Source organism: Lutjanus erythropterus, chromosome 4 (assembly GCF_056507025.1).
Source record: "Lutjanus erythropterus isolate fLutEry1 chromosome 4, fLutEry1.hap2, whole genome shotgun sequence".
In the NCBI taxonomy this organism is placed as follows: domain Eukaryota; kingdom Metazoa; phylum Chordata; class Actinopteri; order Lutjaniformes; family Lutjanidae; genus Lutjanus; species Lutjanus erythropterus.
Window position 1 is genome coordinate 43,336,027 of NC_139320.1, and position 27,652 is coordinate 43,363,678.

Below are 27,652 nucleotides of genomic sequence, written 5' to 3' on the forward strand. Positions count from 1 at the left end.
AAATTAATACCAAACAATATAGGCCTTCTACACTGGACAAATATAACAGCTCTTTTTACTGGATTTGAATGCTTCTTCTACTTTCTATCAATATTTTTTATTTAAATTCAGCATTTTTCACACAGCTTTTAGTATATGCATATTGTAAAGTAGAAGTATTTCTTAAGTTTTATTTGAGATTAGATAATTTGCAGTTTTTTATGTCTTGATATAGGTGTGATTTGGTTGATTTGCTGTGGATGGATTGCTCTCTGGCTAAACCTCGTAAGATTAACACTGTTGCACTACTATGTGTTTTGGAATCACTTGCTTTGAAAGGAGTGTACATGTTAGATGCTCTACTTCATGTATTGTCAGTATGAGCCAGCCGTGGCCAACTTCTGTTGAGACTACCTTATTTGGTGTCTTTATTGGTGCAATACACACTTGAATTTATTTGCATGCAAAGTCTTCTTTATATTTTTATGTCATATTTATAACATTTGTAATACCTTCAGATCACCTTTTAATTTTGATGTCAAAGTGAGTGTTTTCAACTGAATAGACTTTCCTGGCTGTGTTTGTAGCACAGTTGATCACGTTTCAAATCCAGATTTGTTATGTAATAGGCATCATTTTAGGCATCACATGAGTTGATGAGTCGATGATGTGACTGGTCATTTTCTTTAATGATCTATATTCACAAATAAATTTCAGTTTGATTTAGTTTTACATCAGTTGGTTGGTTTCAGGAGCTCTTGCTAAAGCTAGAAAGCTTCAGATACTATACAAGCAAGTTATGATGTTAATTACATGCAGACTGTAGAGAGATTGTTGATTGCCAGTGGGAGGAGGCAGTCTGGATTTTTGTCCCCTGGGGCCCCGGTGTGTTAATCTGGCCATGCTTATATGGTATCAGTATGTGGGATAAGTCAACAGGATCAACAGAAATGTCACAGTGATGACTAAATCTGTGCTGCAAACCCCGATTCACCCAGGACACTAAATTTTAGTGTAGATTCCACTCAAATGTTGAGGTCTGTCAAAATGTGAAATGTGAATGCAACCACACATATAGTGAAATGGACAATTTTTGATTTTTGAGTTGAATTTCCTAAAATATATAAAGCCAGTGTATCCTAATCACAGTTAGCATTATTTGGGTAGTTGAATGATGAAAACAAAGTTGTAAAAATATGAATTCAGTGTTTCTATATTCATATGACATGTACTTTCCTGTTCAATAAAATGGATAATTTGTCTTCACTTAACATGACAAAAACAGATTATTACAGCGAGAGTTAGGGTGTTATCCTGAGCACAAAAATGTGTTTGCTTTCTTATTTTAAAACTGCACTAATTTACTGTGTTTTACCAACTTATTTTCATGTACTCATAATCTAGTAAAAATGATTAGATGAGCAGATGCAGTTTTAAAAACAAACTTTTAAACCGAGTCAGCAAATTCACGTTTACAGTGATGTGTTGCCTCATGTCATCTGATCCAAGCAAAGGAGCACACTCACAATATTTCAGAGCATGATGAAGCTAAAGGTGTGTTGTGAACGTTTAGACACAGTAACCGAGAAGCCTTTCACCAGATTTATTCCAAGAAAGAAAAAAAAAAAATCAAAACTTCATCCATTTGTCTCGTCAAAAATGTCCTTGTTCATTACATCTGAAGAAGAACAAGACCACCAGCACTCAGAACTCAGCAAAACAAATAATTAACAGATGACTGGATTTAGTCCTCAATATAAGCATCATGTATATATTTCAGATTAGTTTGGGTTCTCATTTGTGGTAGAATATCATATGCATATCCTAAATACACATATATATATCTGTCTTTCATCCTCTTTGTCTAAAAGTCTAAGTTTGGGGTTGTTCAAAAATGGCATGAAAAAAAAAGAGCGTACAGGATGCAACCACTTTAAATACATTACAGAGCTGAAATACTTCCCATTGTAATAATGACAGACAATCAAGTAACACTTTCTTTTTAAAACTTTGATATTTACAGCAATTATACTTTTGCCACTTTTAACAATTATGTCACAGGTGATCATTACAATGACATTACATGACAGGTTAGAGTCCTGCTGTTCTGTGATGACGGGAAATAGATCGGGTTCATACTTCCTGGATGAGCCACAATTTCAGACCTGGTCATGATGTATCAGAAAAGTTTTATATATGAATACAGCCCTCGACTTCAATCCAACATTAAGAGAACAAAAAAAAAAAATCATTGTATTTATGCCTGTTTTTCACTCTGCAGCAATGTTTGCTTGGCACATTTAGCCCAGATTCTCTAAAACAAACATAAAGGGACAGATACACACTTAGTATAGAAAACTGTCCTAGGTCTGGACTGTCAAAAGCATTTTAGGATTAAAATCACAGGCATTTGATTTTTTTTTTCAATGAAAACATCATGATCAAACACTTAAATGTCTTTTGGAACTCAGAACTAAAGTAATAATTTAACAAGAGGCATAGGTATTTACATAGGTATCTATGCAACATCACAGAGGCAGACACTTCATATTGCACATGAAAAAGGCAGGTACGTATGAAACAGTGGTTTAAAAATAACAGAAACAGGAAAAACCCCACACATGAGAGAAAGAGAGAGTGACTCCTCTACAAACACTTCTGTATGCCCTTTACAAAATTTAGTATTAAAAAAAATATTCAGTTGACGAAGCAGACCGAGGCAGATCAAACAATTTCATCCAATCACACTGATGCGTATCCCAATGTAGGTATAACTCATACATCAAACCACTTTGCTAACCAATTAACCTTCCTCCCTGAAGCACCCTTCTGAGACCCTTTCAAAGAAGAATTATATATTTAAATCCCATGATTGCAGTATTTTTGCTTTCATCTGCCCTCACTAGCTTTATCAGGGCTGTATTATAAAAGGGGGCATCATCGCAGAAATTCAAGGAGACCACTGGAGGTTTGTGCCTGCATCATCGAGATCAACACCAGCTTTGTAAGGGGACTTTATAATAACCATCATTAAAAAAATGCAAAATTAATCAAACTTTAGTTAAAGCTACTACAAGGAACTTTCATATTGCGTTGATTTTGGAGGCCCCACACAGTGTGTAATATAAAATATTTAGTTAAAACATTATATATTGTATCATGGCTGACAAGCACAATTAGATTGTGATTAAATTAGTAAACTAAGACTTTATTGTTGCACACATTATAGGATTTGATTTGCTGATTTAGTATAAAGCAGTTTGATTTACTGTATAATACCTTATGCAGTTATGTGCATAACTGATGTTGTTTATGTGAACTTGTGTAAGTAACACACTTATTTTCAAGCTACTACAAAGAACTTTCATATTTTGTTGATTTTAGAGACCCCTGTGGACAAAAGCAGTGGTGTTTCCACAGCCATAACCACAATATATAACATTAAAAATAAAATTATCTTAATAAAAATCTCCTCTTGTTCCATTTGAACTGGCTAACATACTATTCACTGTAACTTTATCTGGGAAAATGCAATCACCGGCTCATTTCATCTGATTTCAGGGAGAATCTGACCTGGCGGCAGTCATTATCAATAACTACTCTATAAAGATATAGCCGATCTTCTTGCTGATGGTCTTGTTTGCTTATGTAGGTCATATAGAGGCATCAGTAATAAACTGTGGCTGTTTCATCCAAAACATATTTTCCTTAAACCAGTACAATTTCTGAGCATTTTTTTTTGAAAGCCTGCCTGGATGTTGCATATTTCTTATTGCTAACTTGACCGTGAAGCCCTGCACATACAAAATTTACTCTGGAGGAGCACCTACAGCGTCACAGTTTGAAGCACAGGGCCACTGACCAAGCTGCTGTATTTGACAAGTTGAGAGTGAGAATGTGTTGTCAATAAACATCATCTGGATGTTATTGTAAAGCTGCAACTTTTTATAAAGGGTAATAAATACCATGTACTTCATCTATAAACATTATTTGGATGGCCTTTATAAAATTGCAAGTGATGTTTATAAAACTTTACAATTGCTTAATAAATGGTTTATGCAGCATATATAAACATTATTTGACTGTTAACAGTAAAATAGCTATTACCCAAGTTTAATTAACTATCAATTTATCATTTATTAGTGATGGTTATTATAAAGTGTTACCAGGGCGGGTTATAACAAATGTTTCTCTCTTGGTCTTAAACCAACTGCCTCCACTCCTCTTTTCTCTCTCATTCTGTCTCTCATCATAACACCCACCTGTCCATCCACTCGGTCTCATCCGTCCACACAAACAGCCCACATACAGTACAGTGGCATCCATCACAGAACTAGTCTGCGGTTATCTTACCCTAACTCTGCAGCATTTCCTATTTCAAACATTGTAATATGGCATATTGTAACACAAAACCCCAATGGCCCCGATTTTTTTTTTCTTTTTTAACATGAGGCACAATCTGAGAACTTAACTCTAAATTTCCACATATTTCCTTTGGGATGCAGCAATAAGTGAACCGTTGATGTTCTCAGAAAAGAGTCTTTTCTATGATGGCTACATCTCTAGTTCCATCCTTAAAATAATTTCTGAGCTAGTTAAAAAAAAATGTTGTTGTGTCTGCCTAATATCCACTGGTGGTTGTACACATAACTTAAAAGAGAAAGAAGGGAAATGACATGAGATCTGAGGTCTCCACACAGGCTGGTATTTCACAAATATACATTATTCTTCTGAGCATGGTGATCATTCAGTCCACACGCTGATACTTGATGATGTCTATAACAAATATACAACATACATACTAAACAGACTCTTTATTTCAATTTCCATATATTAAAAGCTCTAAGAAAGGCAGCAAAGATGCGCAATAAGGCAGATCCATATGACACGCTCGATGACACACTCCATGTAACACGCTCTACTCTGGCACATTTACACCGACAGATGAGATGGATCTTTTAAAGGGCTTCGGTTGCTCTCTATCTAAAGTGGTTTATGAGGAAATCGGTGAACTACAAAGTAAAACGGAGTGAGAAAAGTGCAAGGGAGATGAGAAAAATAAACCAAGGTTGTGTTTTAGGTCATGAATGGCTTTTGTTTGCAGTGACATGCAGTTAATATGCACATAGTGTGTGTGTGTTTTTAATGATTTATGTTCGTAGTGGGGTGTTACGTCCAGGGATCTGTGACTCTGTCACTGATCAGTGATTGTCAAATTGTCCCTTAAACACCCCAAACAATGAGGTTAAGTGAATCAGTACTAATGAGGGTTATAATGCGCTGTAAGTAAATGAGCTATATCTCCCCTGTACAACCTCATGGACATGATGAATGAATTAAATATACTTTGAAGAGCTGAATACAAAAATCTGTTCTGATGGTATAAAAACCGGACTGCATTAATTTTCTTAGCCATGGTAAAATCAATGATGACGAAGATTAAAGGAATAATACATGAGGTGTCCATACAGCATGCATTCATAAGCATCAGGTGAGGGACTGTGGCAGCTGCTTGTGTATGAACAAAGCTGAGCCATTGAAATCAATAGAAGCTATTATGAAACATTTTACAGAAAGTATAGCACTTTATCTCACTGTTACATGTCAAAGTAGTCTTTTTTTTCCATAAGAACAAACTGTTTTTTCTCTGTCTAAATAGTATGTGCATGTACATGTGTGTCAGTGTGTTTGTGTGTGTTTTTACAATCTTAAATCAGGATCAGTACTGTATGAATGAACTTGTGACTTGTGGTAAAAACTTATTTTTCCAGTATAGCTGCTGAAAAAGATAAAGTCACCACCTTCTGCTTTCCTGAACTGGAGACACAAGCAACATGTAGCATCTAATCACTGAACCAGCTCAGATGGATCCGCTCGTTTCAAATCACTTGTCTGATTCGATTAGTTTGAAACTTTTGTCCTGTCCATTCTGCATGGCCTGCTAAGCATCTAAGTGATTGACAGCAGAGAGATCCCTCCCTCTCAGGTCGCTAAAAAGGTATCCTCAGCCTCTTATTGGACCACAGAAAACTTCAAGAAACCGTCAGTTGCAGCCCGCTGGTGTCACTGACCCCTCCCTCCCTCTGCATCATCAAGACACCCGTTGAGGCAGTGGTCGTCGCTCCCGAAAGCACCCTGGGACTGCAGTAGCTCGTATTCCTGGTCCAGGAAGTCTAGGCTGTTGTTGCTTGGCAACCCACGGATGGTGAACTTGTGAGACACTTTGGTCCACTGCTCCCGATTTGCCGCCACTCTCTCGTACAGCTCAGTGGCCCCGGGGAACAGTTCAGATAACAGCCTGAAAGGACAGAGGACAGCGGTGGCATCATGTGAGTGATGGCACAAATGTCAAATTTGGCCATGAACTCTTATTTTACTCTAATGTCTTGCATGTCTTCTTTCAACAGTGTTATACGTATATGTTGTACTTCTATCACAGCATGTCATTTTGCTAAACTTGCAATAGTTGATTTTTGGCCTCTCGGGGGAAGCTCAACAAGGCTGCAAACACTGACATGTCACCTTATAAAATTGATATATTAGCATGTTTACCTGCTACTTGCTAATTGTGTCCATCTGCTGTTTGATGCTAATTAGTTAGGGTACAATGTTCAAAGACTTTTTTTCCACAGAAAAAATCCTTTAAATAATTTGAAAACCTGTCAAAGTGAACCCCAGTTTTTGCAGTTGCTGGATGGTGGGAATTATTAGACTGTGACACCCCAAAGGCTCCAATTAAGGCTTTATAAGCACTGATGTCAAATTTTATTTGACATAGTAAATAAAAATAAATGTTTACAGAGTGATAAGTGTGATAACGTGTTATAGAAGCTATTTTGCATGGATATAAATACAGATCACTCCTTCTGTTTTGGCATACAGGTGTTAAATTTACTGTACCTGCGAAATGCCTGGATAACCTGCTGTTGTAACACAAGACTTTCCCATTTTGGGGTCAATGTAGTAATTTTATAGGCCATAAAAACAAAACAATGAGCTGAAAGACGCTGGAATGCTCTGTAGAGTTGACAGGAGCTGCAGACTGTGCTGATTTTTGTCTGTGGGCTTGTTATTTGATCCATCACTGATATAAAAGTTCTTGTTGAAGTTCTATATTTCTGTATTGAATACAGATAGAATATTCTAACTTGAATACTCGCAACTTGGGAGCTACATTCAAAATGATATGTCCTTCCCTGTGTTCAATACTTGAACTGGAGCTCAGTCATAAGACAAATGATGTGTTGTTAAAGGGATCAGAGGAGGGAAGATGTCAAGTCTTTTGTACGCACTTGTAAATGGGCATGGCGATATGTTCCATGAAGCTTATCTGTAGTTCTGGGATGTATGCTTTCTCTCTGTCCATCATCTCACTGGGCCTGTTCCCCATGGCTTTTTCCTACACACACACACACACACACACACACACACACACACACACACACACACACACACACACACACACACACACCACACACACACACACACACACACACACAGAAACAGAATCACAATACAGACAGAGATGAGTAATGACCTCACTATTGTGTTAAATGACACACACTTCAGCCAGTTGTTAAATAATTTCAGATTCCATCAGACAGCCAGTGTACACTGAGACATACCAGATCTCCCTGAGAGAAGAATTCCTTATAAATCAGCTCCTGTGGACACACAGAGTGTTTTTGTTTCAAATACACACAGACATTGATTAACATTGGACTATGCTGAATCACGGCAAAGCTGTGATCTATGATAAATGCCATCCCCTTTTATTACATTTCAATTTTTTGGTGTGATTGGTGTTCTTTTCATTAATCCCCCAGTCTGGCCTGTGAGAAAATAACGTTCTGACTGAGACCGATACGAGCTGAATCCTGAATGAAACGGAAATGTGTTTTCAGTTTTGGCAGTAAGGATTACAGTGCATTTGTTGTACAGTAGGTCTTAGGTGTTTGGAGATTGAGGGTGTGGGATTTAGGACACGGGTCAGGGGTTTGGTGTTGAAAAGGGGGCAGACCAAGATTAAACATAATCCTAAAATGGAGTGTAGTTCTGCAGAATATAATGAACATAATGGCATATATAGGCTGAAAGGTTGTTTCCAGCTGGACAGCTAAGCATCTCATAATCTTTATTGTCCTAGAAATGGGTCACTTTTACTGTTTAGTGATTGGGAACTGGAGATCTTCAGGAATGCACTGCTGAAAACAGGAGCTGGTATGGAGAAATAAGAGTCATTTCTATTTCTTTGACTACTATACGTCTGCACCTTGTGCTGAACTAATTACTAAATTCTAATAGCGATAGTTGTTTACATTACGAGGCTAATTGGACCAACACTGAGACATGAATGAAAACTACAGTATATTTGTCAAAGGGTGTAGCACAAACCTCCATAAGAGGCTGTTTACAGGAGCATAACCTACATCTGCGTGCTGATTCAGATGTTGTTATGTAATTGCTGTTACTGTTGTCGTACTGTCCCAACCTATACAAGTGGTGACAAATGGATGCATGTTTTTGTGTAACAGTCACAACATATATCATATTATCTCCTATTTTTTATTAGTTTCATTGTATTATAGTTAGATTTGTATAGACATTGGTGTAGACTGCGAACTGACAGCAATCTTGCGTGTGGTTTTCCAGCCCTTGGTCTGGTCGGACAGGTCACATGATGTCATCAACAGGCACAGCAGCAGAGAGCGGTGGGTACGGCTTTTTGGGTTGTATCCGTCTGTAACAAACACACGCAAAACAGCTTTGTTAAGATCTGTGGAAAACTACGGGTAAAATCACAACAGCAACATCACTGTAAAAATTCAGATTGAAACATCTGATTTTTTTAAATTCAAAATGCCCAGTGATTATGTATTGATACATATTGATGATCAGAAGTCACAGCTGTATGTTAGTTAATGAAAGTTTGTGTGTTTGGTTGTTTCAATGGCACCTTTACGTCCCATCCTACATTAGGTTGAACTAGTTTTGTCCAAGATTGACAAGTTGCATGCTCTGTGGTGCGAGACAGTTGCACAACTCATTTAGAAGCTTTAATGTCCTTGAATTGCTTTAACAGCATAAAATTGATTCTAGTGAGGAGACATCCACTCAGGATAACTTATAATTGGTTGCATTCAGGCGTAACAAACCGCTGGCCAGGAGGTTACAGCCAATTACATTACATAAGAGTGCAGCAAGCAACTGTCTCCTCAAAAGAGTTAATAGTCCAATGAAAGTAGGGATAACTAAGACTGTCTGTGAAGACGTTTGACCTCAGATCTCTGCAAAACCTACAATCAGTGTGTCTTTTATGTAGTGCCAAAGAGGGAGCCATACTGCAGAAGAAATGGTTTTATAATTTTACAGTCCATATACAGTATTTTGCAAGAAAACACCCCCACACTGTCTAACTTACAATACTAAAACTTATTGGAGACGTTTCAGTACTAAACCTTTGTTCAGCAAACGTTTGTTGCTAAAAAAATTTAATATTGCAAGACAGTGTGCAGGAGTGTACTTGCAACTTTTTGGTCCACTCGTCCCTGTCCTACTCACCTGTCTCATCAAATATAAATGTGATGTATTCTTTTCTTCACAGACCATATATTTAGCATTATTATTATGTAGTCATAAACTGTATGGGTTTACTTGGAATTCATCATGCAATGATCAAACTGACACATTTCTTGCAATACTGCAATATGCAATACTGTATTATTCAACAAATCTACTGTGTTTAATTTTAACATTGTTTTTGTGAGTAGCTACAAGGGAACTACAACTTAATCTTGTTAAATAACCCTTTTGTTTTTTATAATGATAAATCAATCTACCTTGTATCCTTTAAATATCATTTGTGTTGCATGCCTTCTCTTGTGAAACCAGCCTGTTCTAATGTATGGAAAAATAAAAATATTGGTTTGCTGTCACTGCTGTGGACCAAGTGTCTGACCCAAGCCTCTGTTTGTTGCTCTGGGCCGTGAGTTTATAAAGCAGAAGTAGAGACATGGCTGTGCATACTGAACTACTGGGCCGTACCATCAGCCATCTTCTGCAGGTCCTTGAAGATGCGAAGGTGGTGAGCCAGGTCAGTAGCCAGAATGATGTCTCTAATCAAATCCAGCATGCGCTGGTAGTCCTAAAAAACATCAAAGAATAACTTTAGCTCGCACATACAGCAGCAGCAGAATGTAGTAAATGGAAACGGACAGAAAAACAAAGAGAGACATTTGTAATGTCAGATTTTATATCTCACCTTCCTGGAGAACTTCTCAAAGATGTTGCAGCCGATGGTGTTCAGAATGGCTATGGCCTGGGCGAAGTGATGTCTCTGTCATGGCAAATAAAGCATGATGGGAACATGAATGAATGAATGATTGATGAGTCCTGTTACAGTGCAACAAGCACAGCTAATTTACATGCCTCCCATCCTCCCATCACTGAAACAAGGAATTAAAATTTGATTTAGGCCACTAGGTGTCATACAAGCACACAACAACATTAGTAGCCTTCACACTGAACTTCATCCACTGGAAACTCAGACAGACAAAGTTATTGTACTCGGCAGTCATCAGAGACTCCTTTTCAGTTGAATCCATGAAGAGCTAGTTTAAAACAGAAACCAGAAACCAAGAAAACATGTTTTTACAAAAAATTAAGATTGTATTTGTTTACACATGGAATGTAGAGCATGGATTTTATTTTCTGTTCTTGAAGACGTCTTATAGATGTTGAGACCTGTCCATCTCATTTTTATTTATGTGTTTTGAAGTGTTTCATGAAAACGAGTCTGATGTTGCAATGGCCTTTTTTACGAAAGAGGTCCATTTTTGTGCGGCCGTGCAGAGGGCTCAGTATAATGAAGCAGGTTACAGTTAATGATAAGTGATTTACTTTCTCAATGTTTCAAGACAAATTATTATATAGAACCTAACACATGTATTAGATTATTAGACTGATTGTGCATTGATGTATTTTTCTGTTATTGGAGTTTTGTTAAAGTACTGATGGAATCTCAGGGAGAGTAGCTGCTGTTACAATAGAGTAGCTAATGGGGATCTAAACAAATAATACTAAATTAGATTATTATTGGGCTGTAAACACGTCATAAATTATTAATAAGCTGTTACAACAAATTGGATAAAAAAGCCAACTGTAACCTGTTGCTTGCCAAATAGTTTCTTTTGGCATGAAATCACCTGAACATTTTCAGGACCTTTGACTCTTTACAATAGGGCTCTCTTTTGCCTTTGGTTATAAATGTTAGTAAACTCATTGGTAAGATTAATTAGTATTGAATATCAACTGGATCTTGCCAAATCTTGATCTTGTTTTCAATATATGAAAACAGGTATAACTTGTTTATAATTGTTTATTAATGATTTATTAAGTGTTTACAACCTAATTGTTAACAATTGTAAACCATTTATGAATTGTTTATTAGGACAGTCTTATTGTAAAGTGGAAGCGAAAATTGTAAGTCTACAAGGTACATAGTATATCACACTCATTAGCATTGAGGGCATAATTAATGGCGGTGTGGACTTATGGACTCACATAAATTAACATCTAACTGACTCTACACATATCTGACAATCACTAAAAACTGAACCTTATAAACGTGTTGGGTAAAATGGCCAGTGAGTGTACAAGCAATAAATACACAAATCCCTCATGTTGTTCTCTTCCACTAGAGCTGAACAATTTTGAAAAAAGATCTAATTATTGAAACTGCAATATGATATTAAATATTAAATATTAAAGGAAATGATCATGTTTACATCATTATGCTCATTGAACATATTTGATTGATTTTGTTGTGATTTTAGCAGGGATAAACAAAGTGTTTTCTTAAGTTTGTAGAAGATGATGCGTAGACCAGATCTCTGAAGCACAGCAATATTTAATTTAAAATAGTACTTTGGCACACGTTTTCTCTTTGACAAACATTGTGCCTCTTGCTTTGCAAATTGCAGTAGGCCATATTGCGATTTTGATAAAATCTTGATTAATCATTTATCCCTATCTCCCCCATCTCTGTGATGTGATGTAACTGTTTGTGAGTTTACCTCCATCACAGATCCCTCTGAGCTGTAGAGAGCAGCCAGCACAGATTGCTGAAAATAGAAACAGACAGACAAATGAAACACAATCCTTTCAGTGTACACATATTGATTCAAATGAAACATCCTCCAATAAGACGCACGTCTTCTCTTTAACTGTACTTGTCAGCTTGAATATGAATCTTCAAATAGACAAACCATAGAAGAAGCTGATAAAATGATGACCTTTATGGCATAATGACAGTTGGTGTGTGTGTGTGTGTGTGTGTGTGTGTGTGTGTCATTAAGGTACTGCAGGGTTATGCATGATTAGAGTGCAGCAGAGGAACATGACTCTAATCACAATGACATCTAGTGTCTCACTGGGACAAATTTGCAGATGAGGAGCTACAATCACAGCCTCTGATTTCACTATGACACACCCAGAGCCTGCCTCTTATTGACGAACCTGAGCAGCTGAAAGTCAATTTTTTTAGCCTGCATTTTCAAAGTGCAGGTGCATTTTTAAAGCTCTACTTGACTGCACTCTCTGTGTTTGGGAGCTTTAATGTCTTTTTGTTCTCCCTTTTTTTTTATCCTCCTTTGTATCATTTTTGAAGTTTGACTGTAAGCCCTTGAACCCAGCAGAAACATAAACATAATCTGAGCTCTTACTGAGGCGACTTGGAAAGAATTGTTGGTGCCACGGTGGTCCAGGTCATGGCACATACAGGAGACAAAGAGAGCTAGAATCTCTATTTCCCTAAAAGGAGAAGAAAGATGAGAGTTAAGGATCAAAACAGCAACTTTTGGTTACTTTTGTTACCAGTAGGATCATTTTAGCACCACAAACATGGCTGTAATTAAATTTCTAATGTGTTTACAGTTTTTTTTTATTTTTTGTATTACCAACAGGCTTTGGTCAAAACTGAAGTCACACTGTCAAATTCTTCAGACAGTCAATGTGGACCAGACTGTGAATCTTTTGTCACTGGTTTTACTCAAAAGGAATTCAAGGACCATATTTTCCAAAATTCATCCAAACTCTTTTCTCATTCATACTCCACACCTGCAGAACACTGGATATTTGCAGCACAGTTTTCTTATGCTGACACCAGGGTTGGGAGGGTTAGTAACTTCATTTATTCTGATACAGTTACTAATAATTAATTAGTAATTAGTAATTAATAATTACCTGTTAAATGTAGCCAGTAGCCTATTTCAAATGTCACAATATGAAACATTGTATGAAACATGTTGGGTTTTTTGGTAATTATTAGAAATGCAGCTCTGGAATTTCAGGCATTAGTTTTTTCCTTTCAATTTTTTTGTTCTTGGCAAATACAGTGAATTACTATTTGCATAGAAAAAAAATTAAGGATATTGAAGCAAATGAATGCATTTGTGATTGATTCTTCTTACGTAAAACCTTTCACAGTCAATAAAGTAAAAGAGTGTTATTCTTATTTTCTAATGTAAAGCTGACTGAAGAATCATTCAGACTTAAAAGACAGAAGTTGATCTTTCACGTAACGCTCCCAATTGTTGGTGTTTTTAGCTCAGTGTGTTATGAGGGACAGTGAGAATTGTTGCCAGTGTTTTGGTCCAACAAGTTAATTTATAAATGTGTACGAAGGTTTGGTGGTTTGTGTGAGTTCTGAAGGTGATATTAAGTGTCTTCAGTATTCACCAATGATTGTTAGCAATTAAACTTAAACTTGCAATGACCTGCTGGAGTTCAGTCATTGAAGTGCAGTGGAGCAGAGTGTTGTATGTACTCACTCGAGGTAGTTGGACAGCCCTAGGTTTTTGTAGAGCAGGTAGCAGAAGTGTGAGACAGAGAAGGCGTGCATCCAGTTGTGGTAGGGAGGGTCCCTGTAGCCTTTCTTCACCATCAGACAGAACCTGACACCAGAGCAGCAGTTCAGTTATCATCCACAACACGGCATTAAAAAACTACTGCAGCACACAACTGACTGACTCATTTCCAACAGATAACTGAATGAAAAGTAGCACCACAAATATACCATTCCAGCCCACCAATCAAAAGAAAAACATTTTTGACTTGAAACATATATTCCAATAATTTCCATTTCTACTCAGTAATTTTGACCAAAATCTTTTGAGGACCAAAAGTGCAAACATCAAAAATAAATAAGCAGATAAATAAAAGAGTCAATACATAAAATAATATGCACCAAAATAATATTAAAAATAAAAGCAGATGTTAATTAATTCATAAAATCTGACATAAATTGATTTGTTTATTTACCTTTGTATTAATTTGCCTATTTATTTCCTTGTGCATTTCATTTTCCATTTTATTATTAATTTATGCATTTTTGAATGTATTATTTATATAATATTTATGTAATCATTTCAGTATTCATTTGCATAATGAAGCATAATGAAATAATGAGTGAAATGCAAAGGAAAATAATTCAGACATAAATAAATACATAAATATGTTTTAAAATGAATAAATTAATCAAAAAGAAATAAATGGGCAAGTAAATAAATAAACTGAGATGAAATATTTAATGTTTTTATTTAGTTTTTAATATTACCTTTGGTGGATTTAATTGCATATTTATTATCTAATTTAGTCATTCATTAATTTATTTTTGACTTTGGCAGTTTTGGACCTTTATTTTATAGAGCTAATGAAAATTACAATAATCAATCCACAAAAGAACTCAAAGCCTCTCCACTTCAAACACGCTATAAAGCAGTGGACAAAAATGTGATCAAATGACAGAAAAGTATTAAAAATCTGGACCTGGTACATAATATTTTAAATTGTAGGTGAGAAAAATAAAAAAATAACTAGAGATACAATTATTACTGCAGACACTTAAATAAACGGTGGGATGCGCTCATAAACACGTTCTTTTATTCAGTATATGAACTGATGGAGTCGTCAGACCTGGCCAGAGTGTGCATGTCAATCTTGTATGTGTTGATGAAACCCATGTCTTCAAACATGCTGAGGATGCACTGCAGACACACACAACAGGATCAGTTACATCACTTTTCTGTGTTCTCACGTTCTTTCTCTCTCTTAGTCTCCGGTCCTTACCATGGGCGTGGTGTCATCAGGCAGGGAGCGAGGCGTGTATGTGAACTCGGCGAAACAGGGGTGGATCTCCCTGACAGGGTCGATCCCCGTCACCAGCAGCTTAGACACCTCTTCCTCTGAAACCTGCAACGCACACATACTGAATCATATGGAGTAAATGATATGGACAGTGTCAGTAAATACAGCGTGTCTGTGAGTGAGATCTGCAAATATGATTTTACCTTCATGTGGTACATCATCATTTCATTGGCCAAGTGGGACCTGAACTGAGCTTCATGGACTTTCTTGTAGAGCAGAGACTGGAGAAACAAGCAGCATATTAAAGACACACTGTTTATTGTTCTATTATTGTACTACTTTATGATGTACAGTTCAGTTAAACAGAGGTTCTCTATTTTTTTCTCAGCCAAAATACCTTATATGACAGACATTGGAATCATTTGATTTAGTGTTTTTTTGTTGTTGGCTTTTTTTTTACTTAGTCGTGTGAAGAACAACACAAGATAAATGTATTAGAAAGAAATCATATGTGTATTAAAAGTATTTGCAGCAGTGACACTAGTTCTCTCAGCCCCCAACCCAATACGTTAACTATAGAACAGACAGTTGTCAAGCTCTGCCATGACCCTCCATACCAGCTGACCCTCCATACCAGCTGACACTTCACAGTATCAGTTACAAAATCAGTTATTTACTTGTGTATCTATTCATTTTTATTTATTACATATTTATTATTCCCTCTTTAATACATATATAGTTGTTTTTTATTATTAATAATAATAGTGGTAGTAGTTTATCAATTGTGGCTTGAAATGTCTTAATTTGTGATGTCACCTCACCACTGTAACAATCGATCAATCAGTCTAATCATCCTTTTTTATTATTGCTGTATGTCTTGCATTATATAACCTTTGTTACTATTTTAAAGTCTGATATTACTAGGTTGTCTGTTTATAGTTTTTTTTAAAGAATAATTACAAATTGAACAAAGTTGTTAGATCTGTGGAAAGATTGTTAGATTAGAACGTAATCTATGAACTATTCTAGATTTAAAGCTACTGCAAGCAACTTTCATATTTTGTTATTTTCAAAAGCCCAAGTGGACAAAAGCAGTAGAGTTTCCACAATGACCTCAAAATATGGCATCAAAAATAAAATTATCTAAATAAAAATCTCCTACTTCTTTTTAACTGGCTAACACACAAGTCATCGGAACTTGGCCTGAAAAAATGTCAACACAGACTCGTTTCATCTGATGTCACAGAGAAGCCGACCTGCTGGCAGCCATTAAGAATCATCACATAGAAATCGCTGATCTTGTCATGGATTTATGTAGGTCATATAGAGGCATCAGCAATGAAGAGACTGTTTCCAGTTAAAATTCCTTGTAGTAGCTTTAAAAAAAAACCAAAGTGAACTATGAAGCCTTTTGTGAATAAATACATAAATAATGTTTTAATATCATGATAATTTAAAGAAGTGAACTTCCCCTCTGTTGGAGTGGCCAGGCTGCTATTCAAGAACCAAAGAGTTAAAGCACCAGAAGCAGCACAGCCAAAAACTCTCTTCTTTTTTCTTTACTTTGACAACCCTTGCAAACATAACTGGGTAGGCAGAAATTGCATTTGATCCGTGGCATCCAAAAGAGCTTAAAGGTCAATGGTTTTGTGACAGTATCTTCAAGAGAACCAGTCACAAACTTTGTCTCCTGCTTAAAGCGGGAGATGCACTGCAGACACACACTTATAGCTAATCTGTCTAAAGCCAAAGTATTTGCCCTTCATGTTAATCTACTTGGGTACACTTGACACAGCTTTGTGTCTGGTGTACAAAACAATAAAAGTCAAACTGAACGCTGCTTATGTTTCAGTACATGAGGGAAATGCTTTTTACAACCCAGAGCCCACTGTGATACAGAGTGAGCACTGATAAATAATGCATTTGATCATGTTTAAATGAATAATGAGCTGCCTAGAAGGCAATTATTTTTCCAATCAAACGTCTTTATACTTTGTCGATAAACTATTGAGTGAGTACCTGCAGTCACTCAAAGGTCAGACGCTACAAGAGCTGCTTAATATGAAGGTGAATCGGAAATGCTGAATAGAATATCATCACAGCTGTAGCATCACAGCCGAGTCTTTCTTTCGGTCTTTCTATCTTTTTTTCAGAACCAGTATGTATTAATGAGCAACATCTAGCAGTGAGCTTGCAGACTGCGACCAACCCGTCCTCACCCTCCCCTCTAAACATGTATGATAACTTTTGCAAAATGTCAGGATGTCAGGGGCCAGTACATCAACACACACAAACAAATTATAATTATAAGACAAAATCAAAAAAAAGAAAAAAAGAAAAAAATTAAATGGCCAATAACTCATCTTTTTTTGAAATTCTTTTTCAAATTAACTGACTTATTTATTAACTTAATTAACTTCAGATTGACAATAAGCCTTAATGAAAAACAAATAAATCGGATATTTCATTACATTTAATAGCTGCAACTGAATTTTAGTTATAAATGCTCAGATTACATTTCAAAGAGTTATTCAACATTTAGAGCCCAACCAACACTGAGGCCTCATATCATCTGATATACTGGCTGATATACTTTATTGATAAATAAAAAATCCACAATGACCTCAGGGCCCTGAAACAGCATGGGTATTTCTAATGCTTATAAATAACTAGGCTATAAAGAAGAAAAACAGATAGTACAAGCTGAATAAAGAAAAAGGATCAAATATACAAAAGACTGCTGCCAATAAAACAAGAACAACAACAAGAAAAGGTCAATAAGGGGCCGACTGATGCATCTGTCTGGTTCTAATAACATTTAACACAGTTGAAACCTCTTCTATCATGCAGTCACTCAAATGTTGGATTTATAAGCATAAACCATGAACTGCTCCTACAGGAACAGGATGAATTACAAATTTAAGCTCATTTAGTGTATAAGTGTGATAATATACAGCTTCCCAAGTACTAACAGGAACAATTATTGAATGTACAAACAAACAAAAAAAATCCCCAGTGTGAAACTGTTTATTTTCAGTGTTAATAAGTACGTTATTAGAGGGCCACCCAGCACCATACTAGGGGCCAAATTTGGCCCACGGGCTGCAAGTTGAGTCTAACTGGTGTAGGAGAACATATGATGGCAGTGAAACACTTGAGTGTTAAGTTAGTTTGTTCTGAGCTACTGCAGAAACATGGTGATGCAACATGCAGGAGGACCTACACCCTGTGTAGATATAAACAATTCATTCTAAGGTAATGGAAACCAGTGAATCTTATTTCCAGGTGATTATACACTAATGAAAAACATACCTATGAATACTGCATTCCATTTCTGCCAATAAATCAGTTGTAAATATGTTTCATCGTTTTTTGTTTTTTTTTAAACTGTACTGCAGTCAGTTATAGATTCAATTAATTTCTAAGTCCTTTAATTTACTCAAATCAATCGCATGACCGCCTCGGGCCATTGCTAGAGACAGGACAAATCACTATTACACAATATTGATTTGTCATGGAATATTACGTTCTGGTAAAAGGTGAAAGGTTGGCTGCAATAATGGGAAATAGGATGACAACGTTTGATTATTACATTCTGTGAAACCTGTTAAAATCATCTTCAGTCTTTCAACAGCTCTGCATGTGATGAAAATACAGTACAGTGCAGCCCTCTTACCATCATTATTGTCACAAACATCACCATCCTCATCTTTGTGAGCTACATATAGTGGCTCAGCTGACTGTGTTAATGGGTTTGCAGCAGACATACAACGCCTATGAACTGCACCATAAAAGCCACTCAGCTCCATCACAAATTGAATCTCTTTAAATTTCCCTTGAGATTTTGACTCTGCCTCGACCAAGCAGCCTTCTGCTCCCACTGAACTGATGCCATTTTGCCAGCCGGGATCGATCTCTCCAACACCACTAACAACAGGTCTGACACACTACTTTAAGGAGTAACAGACTCCTAATGATGCTGTAAAAGCCTATTGGCTAAACTTTCTTTTATTCCTCTCTGTGCAGTCAAATCTAATTTCTAATCATAAAGGTGCATTAAGCTTGCAAAGATGACACACTATATTCATTTTTTGAGATATTTATAAAACTAAGCTGAGCTCATGACTTACGACTGCTCACACTGAGCCCGTGTGTATGGAGGTAAATGTGTTGCTCTTTAACCTCTTCTCAGCTTGGTTTGATAGAGCACATTTTGAGTCACTATATCTTATTGAAAAACGTGTTGAACTAAATTTAATTGAGCAATCTCTACCACTCGGTCGAGGTATGCTGCGCTCAAAAAATCCACTAGATGTTGCTGTGCTCTTTAACTAGCACACCTTTTCAGTTCGCCTTCGATCACACAGAAACAAAAAAGTCACTGCAGACATGAGGACTCATTTTGGTGTAATTTTCAAAGGAAAGCAAATACTTTTCGACATATCACTGAACAGAGACGTGTAACTTGATACAACAAAAATGTTTACTAAGGGTCATATAATCTTCTAAAAACATGCTCTTAAAACATACTGGCAAACGGTTTGTTTGTCATGTTATGGTAAAGGCAGCGAAGCTAATCTAGCGTAAGTAAAATTGAAATCTCTGGTTCCCCAGCCCTCCTATAAACTAAAGGATCCCTAAAGGAGGGCAGTGAGACTGTCTAAGCCTCCAGAGAACAGTAATTGTTTCTACTGATAGAGCGCTAACATCAGCCTGAGTGTGAGGCTGCTGGAGTTCAGTCATAACGTTACAGTACAGCAGTGTCAGCGTCTCTGACTAAATCTAAGCCTAGTTAGGATCAACAGTTGTCTGTTACAGGTTTTGTTATTTACAGACAACAATAAGCCTCACAATACAAGGTAATTGAGTATTAGCAAGGTCTGGCCACTGTGTTGGCTCATTGGTCCACTTGGAAGGTAGATGACTGAAGCAGCATGACAGCTGAGCGATTAACCTTCATTTATTAAGATATCACATAACGCTCTGGTTGAGGCAAGGTCACGGAATAATTATCAGACATGTCTATAACACAATGGTTTAACTTGGCATGAATTCATACAAACTTGTCAAAATTGTAATTAAAAAACTAAAAAATTGCATTGTTGTGTTGGGTTTTCTGTCCCAAAACCTGACATTTTGGCGAAGTACCTGTAGTGAATGCCTCGTCACTGACCAGACGTCTGTGGCTATTCAATATGAAAAAGACAGAACTTTTGAAGGTCATGGAGACAGTTCTTTCAGTGGGAGGAAAGACTTACATGAGCAATGCTGATACCACAGTAGATGGAGAAAGCTGTGGCCAGGTCCTCGTCGAAGCGGTTGAACCATGGCCCGTTCATTTTATTCACCAACTCAGCCACCCCGATCACCTCTGGAAGATGGAGGATTAAAAGAAAGGGTGAAGAGGACAGAAGTAAAGGAGGGAAGGAGGGAGGGAAGGTGAGACATCGAGGGAGGCAGTGACAGCAGTAGATGAGGGGAGTTGAAGATGTTGAAGAAAAATGGAGAGTGGAAGATTAGAGTAAAGGCAGGATGAGAAAATGAGGCAAAAAATGCAACAGTCAGAGGCGGACAGCAGAAATCTGCTAACTTCAATTCATTTCACACTGGAGCTGCACCTGATTGCACATAAAAAAAAGATCTGAATTGAAACTGGTAACATGAGCTGCAGACAGTTTTCTGTATGGAGACAAATCACACAGAAATCTAAAGCTTGTCTGCTTGGATACAGCAAGAAGTGAAGAGCACCATCAAAGTCTAAGAAAGAATTTTTTGTGTAAAGTCTAAGTATGGAACACACTGAAGATGGTTTCCTCTCCAAAGTGCACTTTATGCACTTTAACATTTAGGAGCAGAGGACGTGATGTAAGAACTCTTTGTGCTATTCTGAGACAGCACATGTGCAGAGATGTAGCTTCATTTTTAAAGGAGGAGGAAGAAGACAGATGAGTAGGTTTGTGCCAGAGAGGACAACAGAGGAAAAATAACTATATATTAAAGATAAACCTGACAGAAAAATACATTAGTACATTATTAGTAGCCTCATCATTGCATTTTAATGCATTTTTCATCTTTAAGCTCCAAGCTGATGAAACAGTCTTCCCCAGAGCAGATGAATGTGTAATATCTTTAAAGGCAAAATCTGTAATATATTTACTGTAATAAACCATAAACTGACAATGATATGCCATCAGAGATTAAGGAAACATAATGACAATGTTAAGCTGAAATACTGACTTCTCTAACAACAACGCTGCAGCCACAGTGTCCACCTTTGAAACCTCTAGTCTGGGCCAGAACAAGGTTATTGTTTGTCCCTTTTACATTAATTGGAGCTCAAATTAATGCCAAATGTTCACCAGAGAAAGTAAGTGTCTGTTTATGACTTTATGAGATAAATCATTAATAATCTTTTAGAAGGAGTAGATGTTTATAACAATGAAATTGAGCAAAATGTTGATGGGGTCTGACTGTCAGAAAGGCAGGCGGTCACTGAACTCCAACTCCATAGTGTGTATTTTCAGAGCAGCGGGCTTTTTCAGTTTTCAGGACAACGGGCTTACTGCCACTTTACATTGACAGACAATGGACAGTCATAAACAGCTGATCAAGTTACAGTGAGACTCATCTTTGTTTGTTATTGTCAATTTACAATGTTGGATGCACCTTGTGCTCCTGCAGTGTTCCTGCAGCCAGCCCGAAATAAACGTAATTGTAATCAAAATGTTGGTGATTACAAGGGGATATGTAGAATATAACATTCATTCTGTTGCTTTGTATCTTTTCTCTGTTGACAAATACCTTCTTTTGTCATACTTGGTCATTGGGCAGCATGCACTCAGATGTTTTTGATTGGTTCTCTTGTTTGAATTTGCACCACCTCTTGTCTGGCTGTCAAATTACTGCACAATGACAAAGCTTTTTTAAACCAGCCTGATGCCTGATGTATAATGCATTTTTGTGTGTGCTGAGTGAAAGAAGTTTTTTTTGCACGTGCAGGGGTCATCATAGCTACCGTTGTTCTCATCTTTGATGGGGAAGCAGAGGATGTTGCGGGTCCTGAAGCCGGTGCTGTCATCCACACCGCGGTAAAAGAGAGGGTGAGAGTAGGCGTCCTTAATGTTCAGAATCTGACCGGTGGTCGCCACGTGACCTGCAATACCCTGATCTGCTGGAATACGAAACTCCTTCTGCACTCGCACACACGCACACACACACACACACAGACACACAGACACACACAAATGCTTATTAATCTTTTAGACTCTGCTTTTAATTGGTTGTTGACAGTGGAGTCAGACAGGAAATGATAGCATAACAAATGACATTCAACCACAATCCCCAACCAGGGGGGTGTCCTGGGGTGTTCAGGTACTGATGATGTAATCTGGATGGAGACCTTTCTTGTCATTCCCCATCTGTCCCTACTGTCAACTCTCCCATACGGAAAAGAAATAGAAGAAAATTCCCATTGCATCTAATAGTAATATGTATTGTGTGTGTTATAAGACTTAAATGATTCATTCTATGATTTACTCATGAAAGTGTCCACTTTTCTCAAACAGCACAATTATAACGATTAAATCTGAATCAAGTAAACTTATGTTTTTATAAGTAAAGTGCAGTAGTTTTGCAGTTATTAAGTAAATATTTAAACATGTCTCAGTTATAAAGACATTTTCTTTTTAAATATATATTTTACTACATGGTTTTGTTAAATACTTGATTCTGATTGGTAAATTATTATTATTCTAAGGTCTGTTATTTCTGAATAGTAGACTGCTGTTATGAATAACAGAATGTTGCTACTGACACAGTTCTGATCATAGACTCCGGAGGACTTTGTGGTAGCAACAATATTTCAATCAAGTAATTGATTTCTTTTAGTAAGTAGCTTTGTAATAATTGGGATAATGTACAGTGCATTATCGCTAAATAAATGCCTTCAGGGTGATTCAAGACCCCTCTGCTTCACATTGAGGTCATGCATCCTCTTGTGAGGGTTTATTTCACCACAACAACTGGCTCATGGTATATTATCACTTATGTATGTTTTTTGTTCTGTTTTTTTTTTTATTTCCCATATATGACACGTCATATACTGTATGTCTTACATGTTTTTAAGGTTTTAATAATAGTTTTATGTATATCTACTACTAGTCACTTTTTACAGACACTATGAAACTGTTGCTAATTACACATCTTGTGGCTGAAATATCACTTGCACATCTGTACATATGTCTTTACACAATTTATTCTATTTGCACAAATTCTACTAATTCTACCTCTAATTATTCATTGCAGTTCATATTATCATTACCATTTTTCATCTGTGATTTTTATCGTCCCCCTGACTCCTGCTTAACTGGTAAATAATTAAATTCTGAGGACTTTTCTAGGTTTTCTTTTTAGTATTTTGTTTCTATTCTAGTATTTTTTAACTGTTGTTGTTTGCATACAGTTGACTTTGATGTTCACTGCAGATATGGTATGTGGATTTACTGCTGAACATTTCATTTACTTACATGTCTCAGAAAAGAGATATAGACAGTTTTGTATAGTCGTATAGAATGTATCAATATTTGATCGACTTGTTCAGGGTGTACCCCGCCTCTCGCTCCAGCCCCCCGTGACCCTTCAAGGATAAGCGGTTACGGACAATGAGTGAATGAATGAATGCATCTATATCTCTTCTAAGGCATGAAATGATCCTCCAAAAGTTCACAGGAAAGACATAAGAACAACCATTATGTTGCGTCATACCTCCTCATCACTGACCACGCCCCCGTCAAACACCTTCGCCACCAGCTCATGACTGACTCGATCAAGCAGGAACACTGAACAGCTGGAGAAACACACAGACGGAGACAGACAGACAGACGGAGTTAGAGAGGTGACGGAGAACAGAGCAGAGCAGTGAAAATGGGAGTGTTTTATCTCATTTTATCTCAGGTCATTTTGTAACTTTAATTAAATGCGGCAAGTCAGTTAAGAACAAATTGCCAAGATAGCCTTTTCAAATGGAGATAAAGACATTCACATTGTGCACACACACACACGCTCTTTTTCACACACACACAGACACGCACGCACACACACACTGACACACACACACTGACACATCTCTTTGAAGATGATTCACAGGGCTTACATCTCTGCATCACTGAGGTTCCTGGCCTCCACTATAATTTCCTGTAACAGCACTGACACATCATCTGAAAGAATTAGAGAGGAAAAGAGAGGGTGAGAGATGGAAAAAAAGGAAAACAGAGGAAATTAAAGGAACACAGCTAAACTCAGATAGACAGAAACAGAGGTGGCACAGTGAGCGCCGGTGGATCAGCTGTACAGGCCGATAAGAGGTTTTGTAATCAACGGTACAGTGAGAGGCAATTTGCTCTACCAGTGGATCAATTTTTTGTACCCGCAATCACAATGAATCATCGATGACTTTATTCTACTGTCGCTGCTCACTGTTAGATAAGAATCTAAATACCTCAGTGTAATTATGGGATAGAGAGGTGGAGCCATCAGTCTTAATGCCCTTTTGATTTTATGGTTATGATCCTTCGTGTAATCACCTTTAGGGTCGGTAATATCTCATTCAATTATGTGCGCCATTCGTTTCACTTGGTGATCACTTAAATATCGGCCATTAATGCAAATTGCCCTACGATGTTCTTTCTTCACAGCGGCACAGTGACGAAAACTTACCCAAGTGCGTGAAGAGGTTCTTGGCCACTTGTAAGAGTGCCTGTGAGGAGACACAGCACACACGAAAAAGCTCTTAAAGGCAGATTCATGTCATCCCAAAATCAAAAATGCATGTTTCCCCTGGCCTGCAGTGCTAATTAGCCACCTAAATTTTTTAGCGTGAGTTGCAGTTTTTTTTAAACATTATTTTTTTGCCCATTTTTGCCTTTATTTGATAGGGACAGCTGAAGGAGAAGGTTAGAGACAGAGAGGGGATGACACACAGCAAATGAACCGTAGGTGAGAGTCAGACTTCTTTCGGTCAGAAAGCAGTCCCTACATGAAACTGCTGACAACATTATTTTGGAGAGACACTGGTTTTGAATTTTTCAGATGTATTTTTTGGTGCTTTGAGCACCACAAGCTGAGTACCATTATAATGGAGAGAAGGCAGACATCTCTACAGCCAATATCATCTCACACCAAAAAAAGTCTAGATGGATAAATAGCACTACAGGCCAGGGGAAAAATATGTATTTTAGATTTTGGGGTGAACTTACCCTTTAATGTATGAAACACAGTATATGTGAGAGAGATTGTGTGTGTGTGAATGAGTGTGTGTGGGCATGTGCAGTTACCTGGCACTCCACTTTGAGCTTCTGTTCTTTTTGGAAGGCCAAAGTTGAAGTGAGGACCGTTGAAGTGTAGCAGAAACAGTGTTGGATTGCATGCTCATCTGCCTCTGTGTGTCTGCAGTGGAGGGACACACACACACACACACACACACACACACACACACACACACACACACACACACACACACACACACACACACACAGAGTCTCATGATGAATCTGAATTCAGACAGAGCTAATAGGCTGCTGTGGGACTTCACTTTTTGCATTCTTATTAGAAAACATCAGATATTCCCAGTACACATATGTTGTGAGGTCTTGTGTTGCTATTAATACATGTCTAAAATATTTAAGAAAATAAGATGAGGGTCAACTTTCTCACAATGTGCAACTGGATTAATTCTTTTTTAAGCAAAAACTCATGATCTAATTCCAGCTTTTCATTACGATTAGCTGCTTTTCGGTTTCATTCTGTTTTCATTGATAAACTGAATATCTCTTAGTTTTGGACTGTCAGACAAAACAAGGCATCATCTTTAGGGCTTTAGAAAAGCTGTGAATGACTGAAAAAATATCAGTGGTGGAATGTAATTATCTACATTCACTCAAGTATTGTACTTAAATACAGTTTTAAGATTCTTGTACTTTACCGAAACACACAATGAGGAGATTTTAACTGGTTCAGAAACAGTTTCTATATGAAATACATAAGTTAACAAGACCATCCACCAGGAGATCGACTGTTTCTATATATATCTGATTCTCCTTGAAATCAGATGAAGGGAGCCTGTGTTTACAGTCTTCCAGGCAAACTTACAGTGAGTAGTATGTAGGGCAGTTGTAAAGAAACAGGAGGATATTTTTATTCAGATATTTTATATTTTGTGGTTATGGTGGAAGAAACACTACCACTTTTGTTCACATGGACCTCCACAATCTACACAATATAGAAGTTAATCGTAGCAGCAGACCTCTGCTTTACTTTATGATAAGACTCAAAATGAACACTGTAAGCAGACAACTTGATTACTGAGCATTTGAATATGAATGATTCTGTCCCAAGCTTTTTGATCACTACATGGTTTTCACTATATTATATATATAATAACATTCATGGAGCCAACTTGCATAATGAGCACTTTTGCTTTTCATAAGTTTTGATGCAAATATAAGTAAAAGATGTCAGTACTTCTTCTATCATGCAATTTTATAGATCAAACAATGAATGAATTATTTATTATTTATTAATGTATAGATTAATTAAATAATCCTTAGTCGCAGCCTTAAAAGAAAAGCAACATGCATTATTTTATTATTAACTAACAACACAAGAATCACTTACAGTTGTGTAAAAATGACTATCATTGTAATGTGTCTAAATGACACAAAAACAGAACCAAACGCTGGTTTCCTGCAGGTGGTGAATGTGACTGTCACTCTCCTTTAAAATGAAATGTTGTGAGAAGTTGACGGCATTAAAGTAAATGAAGACTGATGAATGAAATGATCTGCAGTGACCAGCAGAAATTGTCTGCAGTTATCTCCCTTTGCCTACAGAGGGCAGTGGCACATTATTGTGTTGATGTCAGGAGCAGCGTCCAGCTCAAGGGCTTTTGCCCTGAGCCTACACTCCCAGGGAACTGAGCAAGGTAGGATTTGAAGTGAGCTTGGAAAATGCCTGGGAAACTCAGTCTGAGGGCAATTAAGTTCACTCTCCCACACGAGCTAGAGATCCTTTATGACTGACATTCAAGAGAGTCACACAAAGCAAAGTCTCTCAGGCTGAAGAATAATTTTCTGTCGTACCAGCTAGTTATTTGCAAGCACGATAGAAAATAGTCTCCATTTCCGCAGCTAGAATGAAAATCAGCAGGAGTCCATTTCCAAAGACCAGAAGTCGGATGTGTGAGAAAGCACACAACACTTTCTACAAAGAAATGTAGAATGAATGAAGAATGTGTGCACCCTGGCTGGCTGCAGTTTCTCAGAAATAAACCCAACAGCCAAACTAATATGGCTTTCCTAACACTGCTGCCAACTTTATTTTCAAAGCTAAACCTCATCCTGTGTCGGCGTTACGTATACTTGAGCTTGTAAACATCATGAGATAATCATATTTGTGTTGTTATCTTCTAACAATGCCGTTCTCAACCTGCTGTGTGCCTAAAAAACAAGATTAAATGATGTTTTGTGGTGGTTTG

The 27,652-nt window shown here is 37.2% G+C and overlaps 1 protein-coding gene across 2 annotated transcripts in view; it reads right to left on the reverse strand.

Moving 5' to 3' along the window:
• Positions 1–4,284: 4,284 nt before the first annotated feature.
• Positions 4,285–27,652, reverse strand: part of pde2a (phosphodiesterase 2A) — a 223,201-nt gene continuing 199,833 nt past the window's right edge. For both annotated transcript variants that reach the window (XM_084718087.1, XM_084718088.1), the window contains exons 14-31: positions 25,455–25,566; positions 24,838–24,877; positions 24,275–24,338; positions 23,887–23,968; positions 22,139–22,313; positions 20,382–20,494; positions 15,327–15,404; positions 15,106–15,228; positions 14,953–15,023; positions 13,809–13,931; positions 12,702–12,789; positions 12,054–12,101; positions 10,241–10,315; positions 10,024–10,123; positions 8,607–8,719; positions 7,605–7,643; positions 7,272–7,378; positions 4,285–6,277 (exon numbers count right to left, since the gene is read on the reverse strand). In XM_084718087.1, the coding sequence (XP_084574213.1) occupies positions 6,043–6,277; positions 7,272–7,378; positions 7,605–7,643; positions 8,607–8,719; positions 10,024–10,123; positions 10,241–10,315; positions 12,054–12,101; positions 12,702–12,789; positions 13,809–13,931; positions 14,953–15,023; positions 15,106–15,228; positions 15,327–15,404; positions 20,382–20,494; positions 22,139–22,313; positions 23,887–23,968; positions 24,275–24,338; positions 24,838–24,877; positions 25,455–25,566 (1,786 nt within the window). In that variant the 3' untranslated portion in view covers positions 4,285–6,042. The remainder of the gene's footprint in view (positions 6,278–7,271; positions 7,379–7,604; positions 7,644–8,606; positions 8,720–10,023; positions 10,124–10,240; positions 10,316–12,053; positions 12,102–12,701; positions 12,790–13,808; positions 13,932–14,952; positions 15,024–15,105; positions 15,229–15,326; positions 15,405–20,381; positions 20,495–22,138; positions 22,314–23,886; positions 23,969–24,274; positions 24,339–24,837; positions 24,878–25,454; positions 25,567–27,652) is intronic.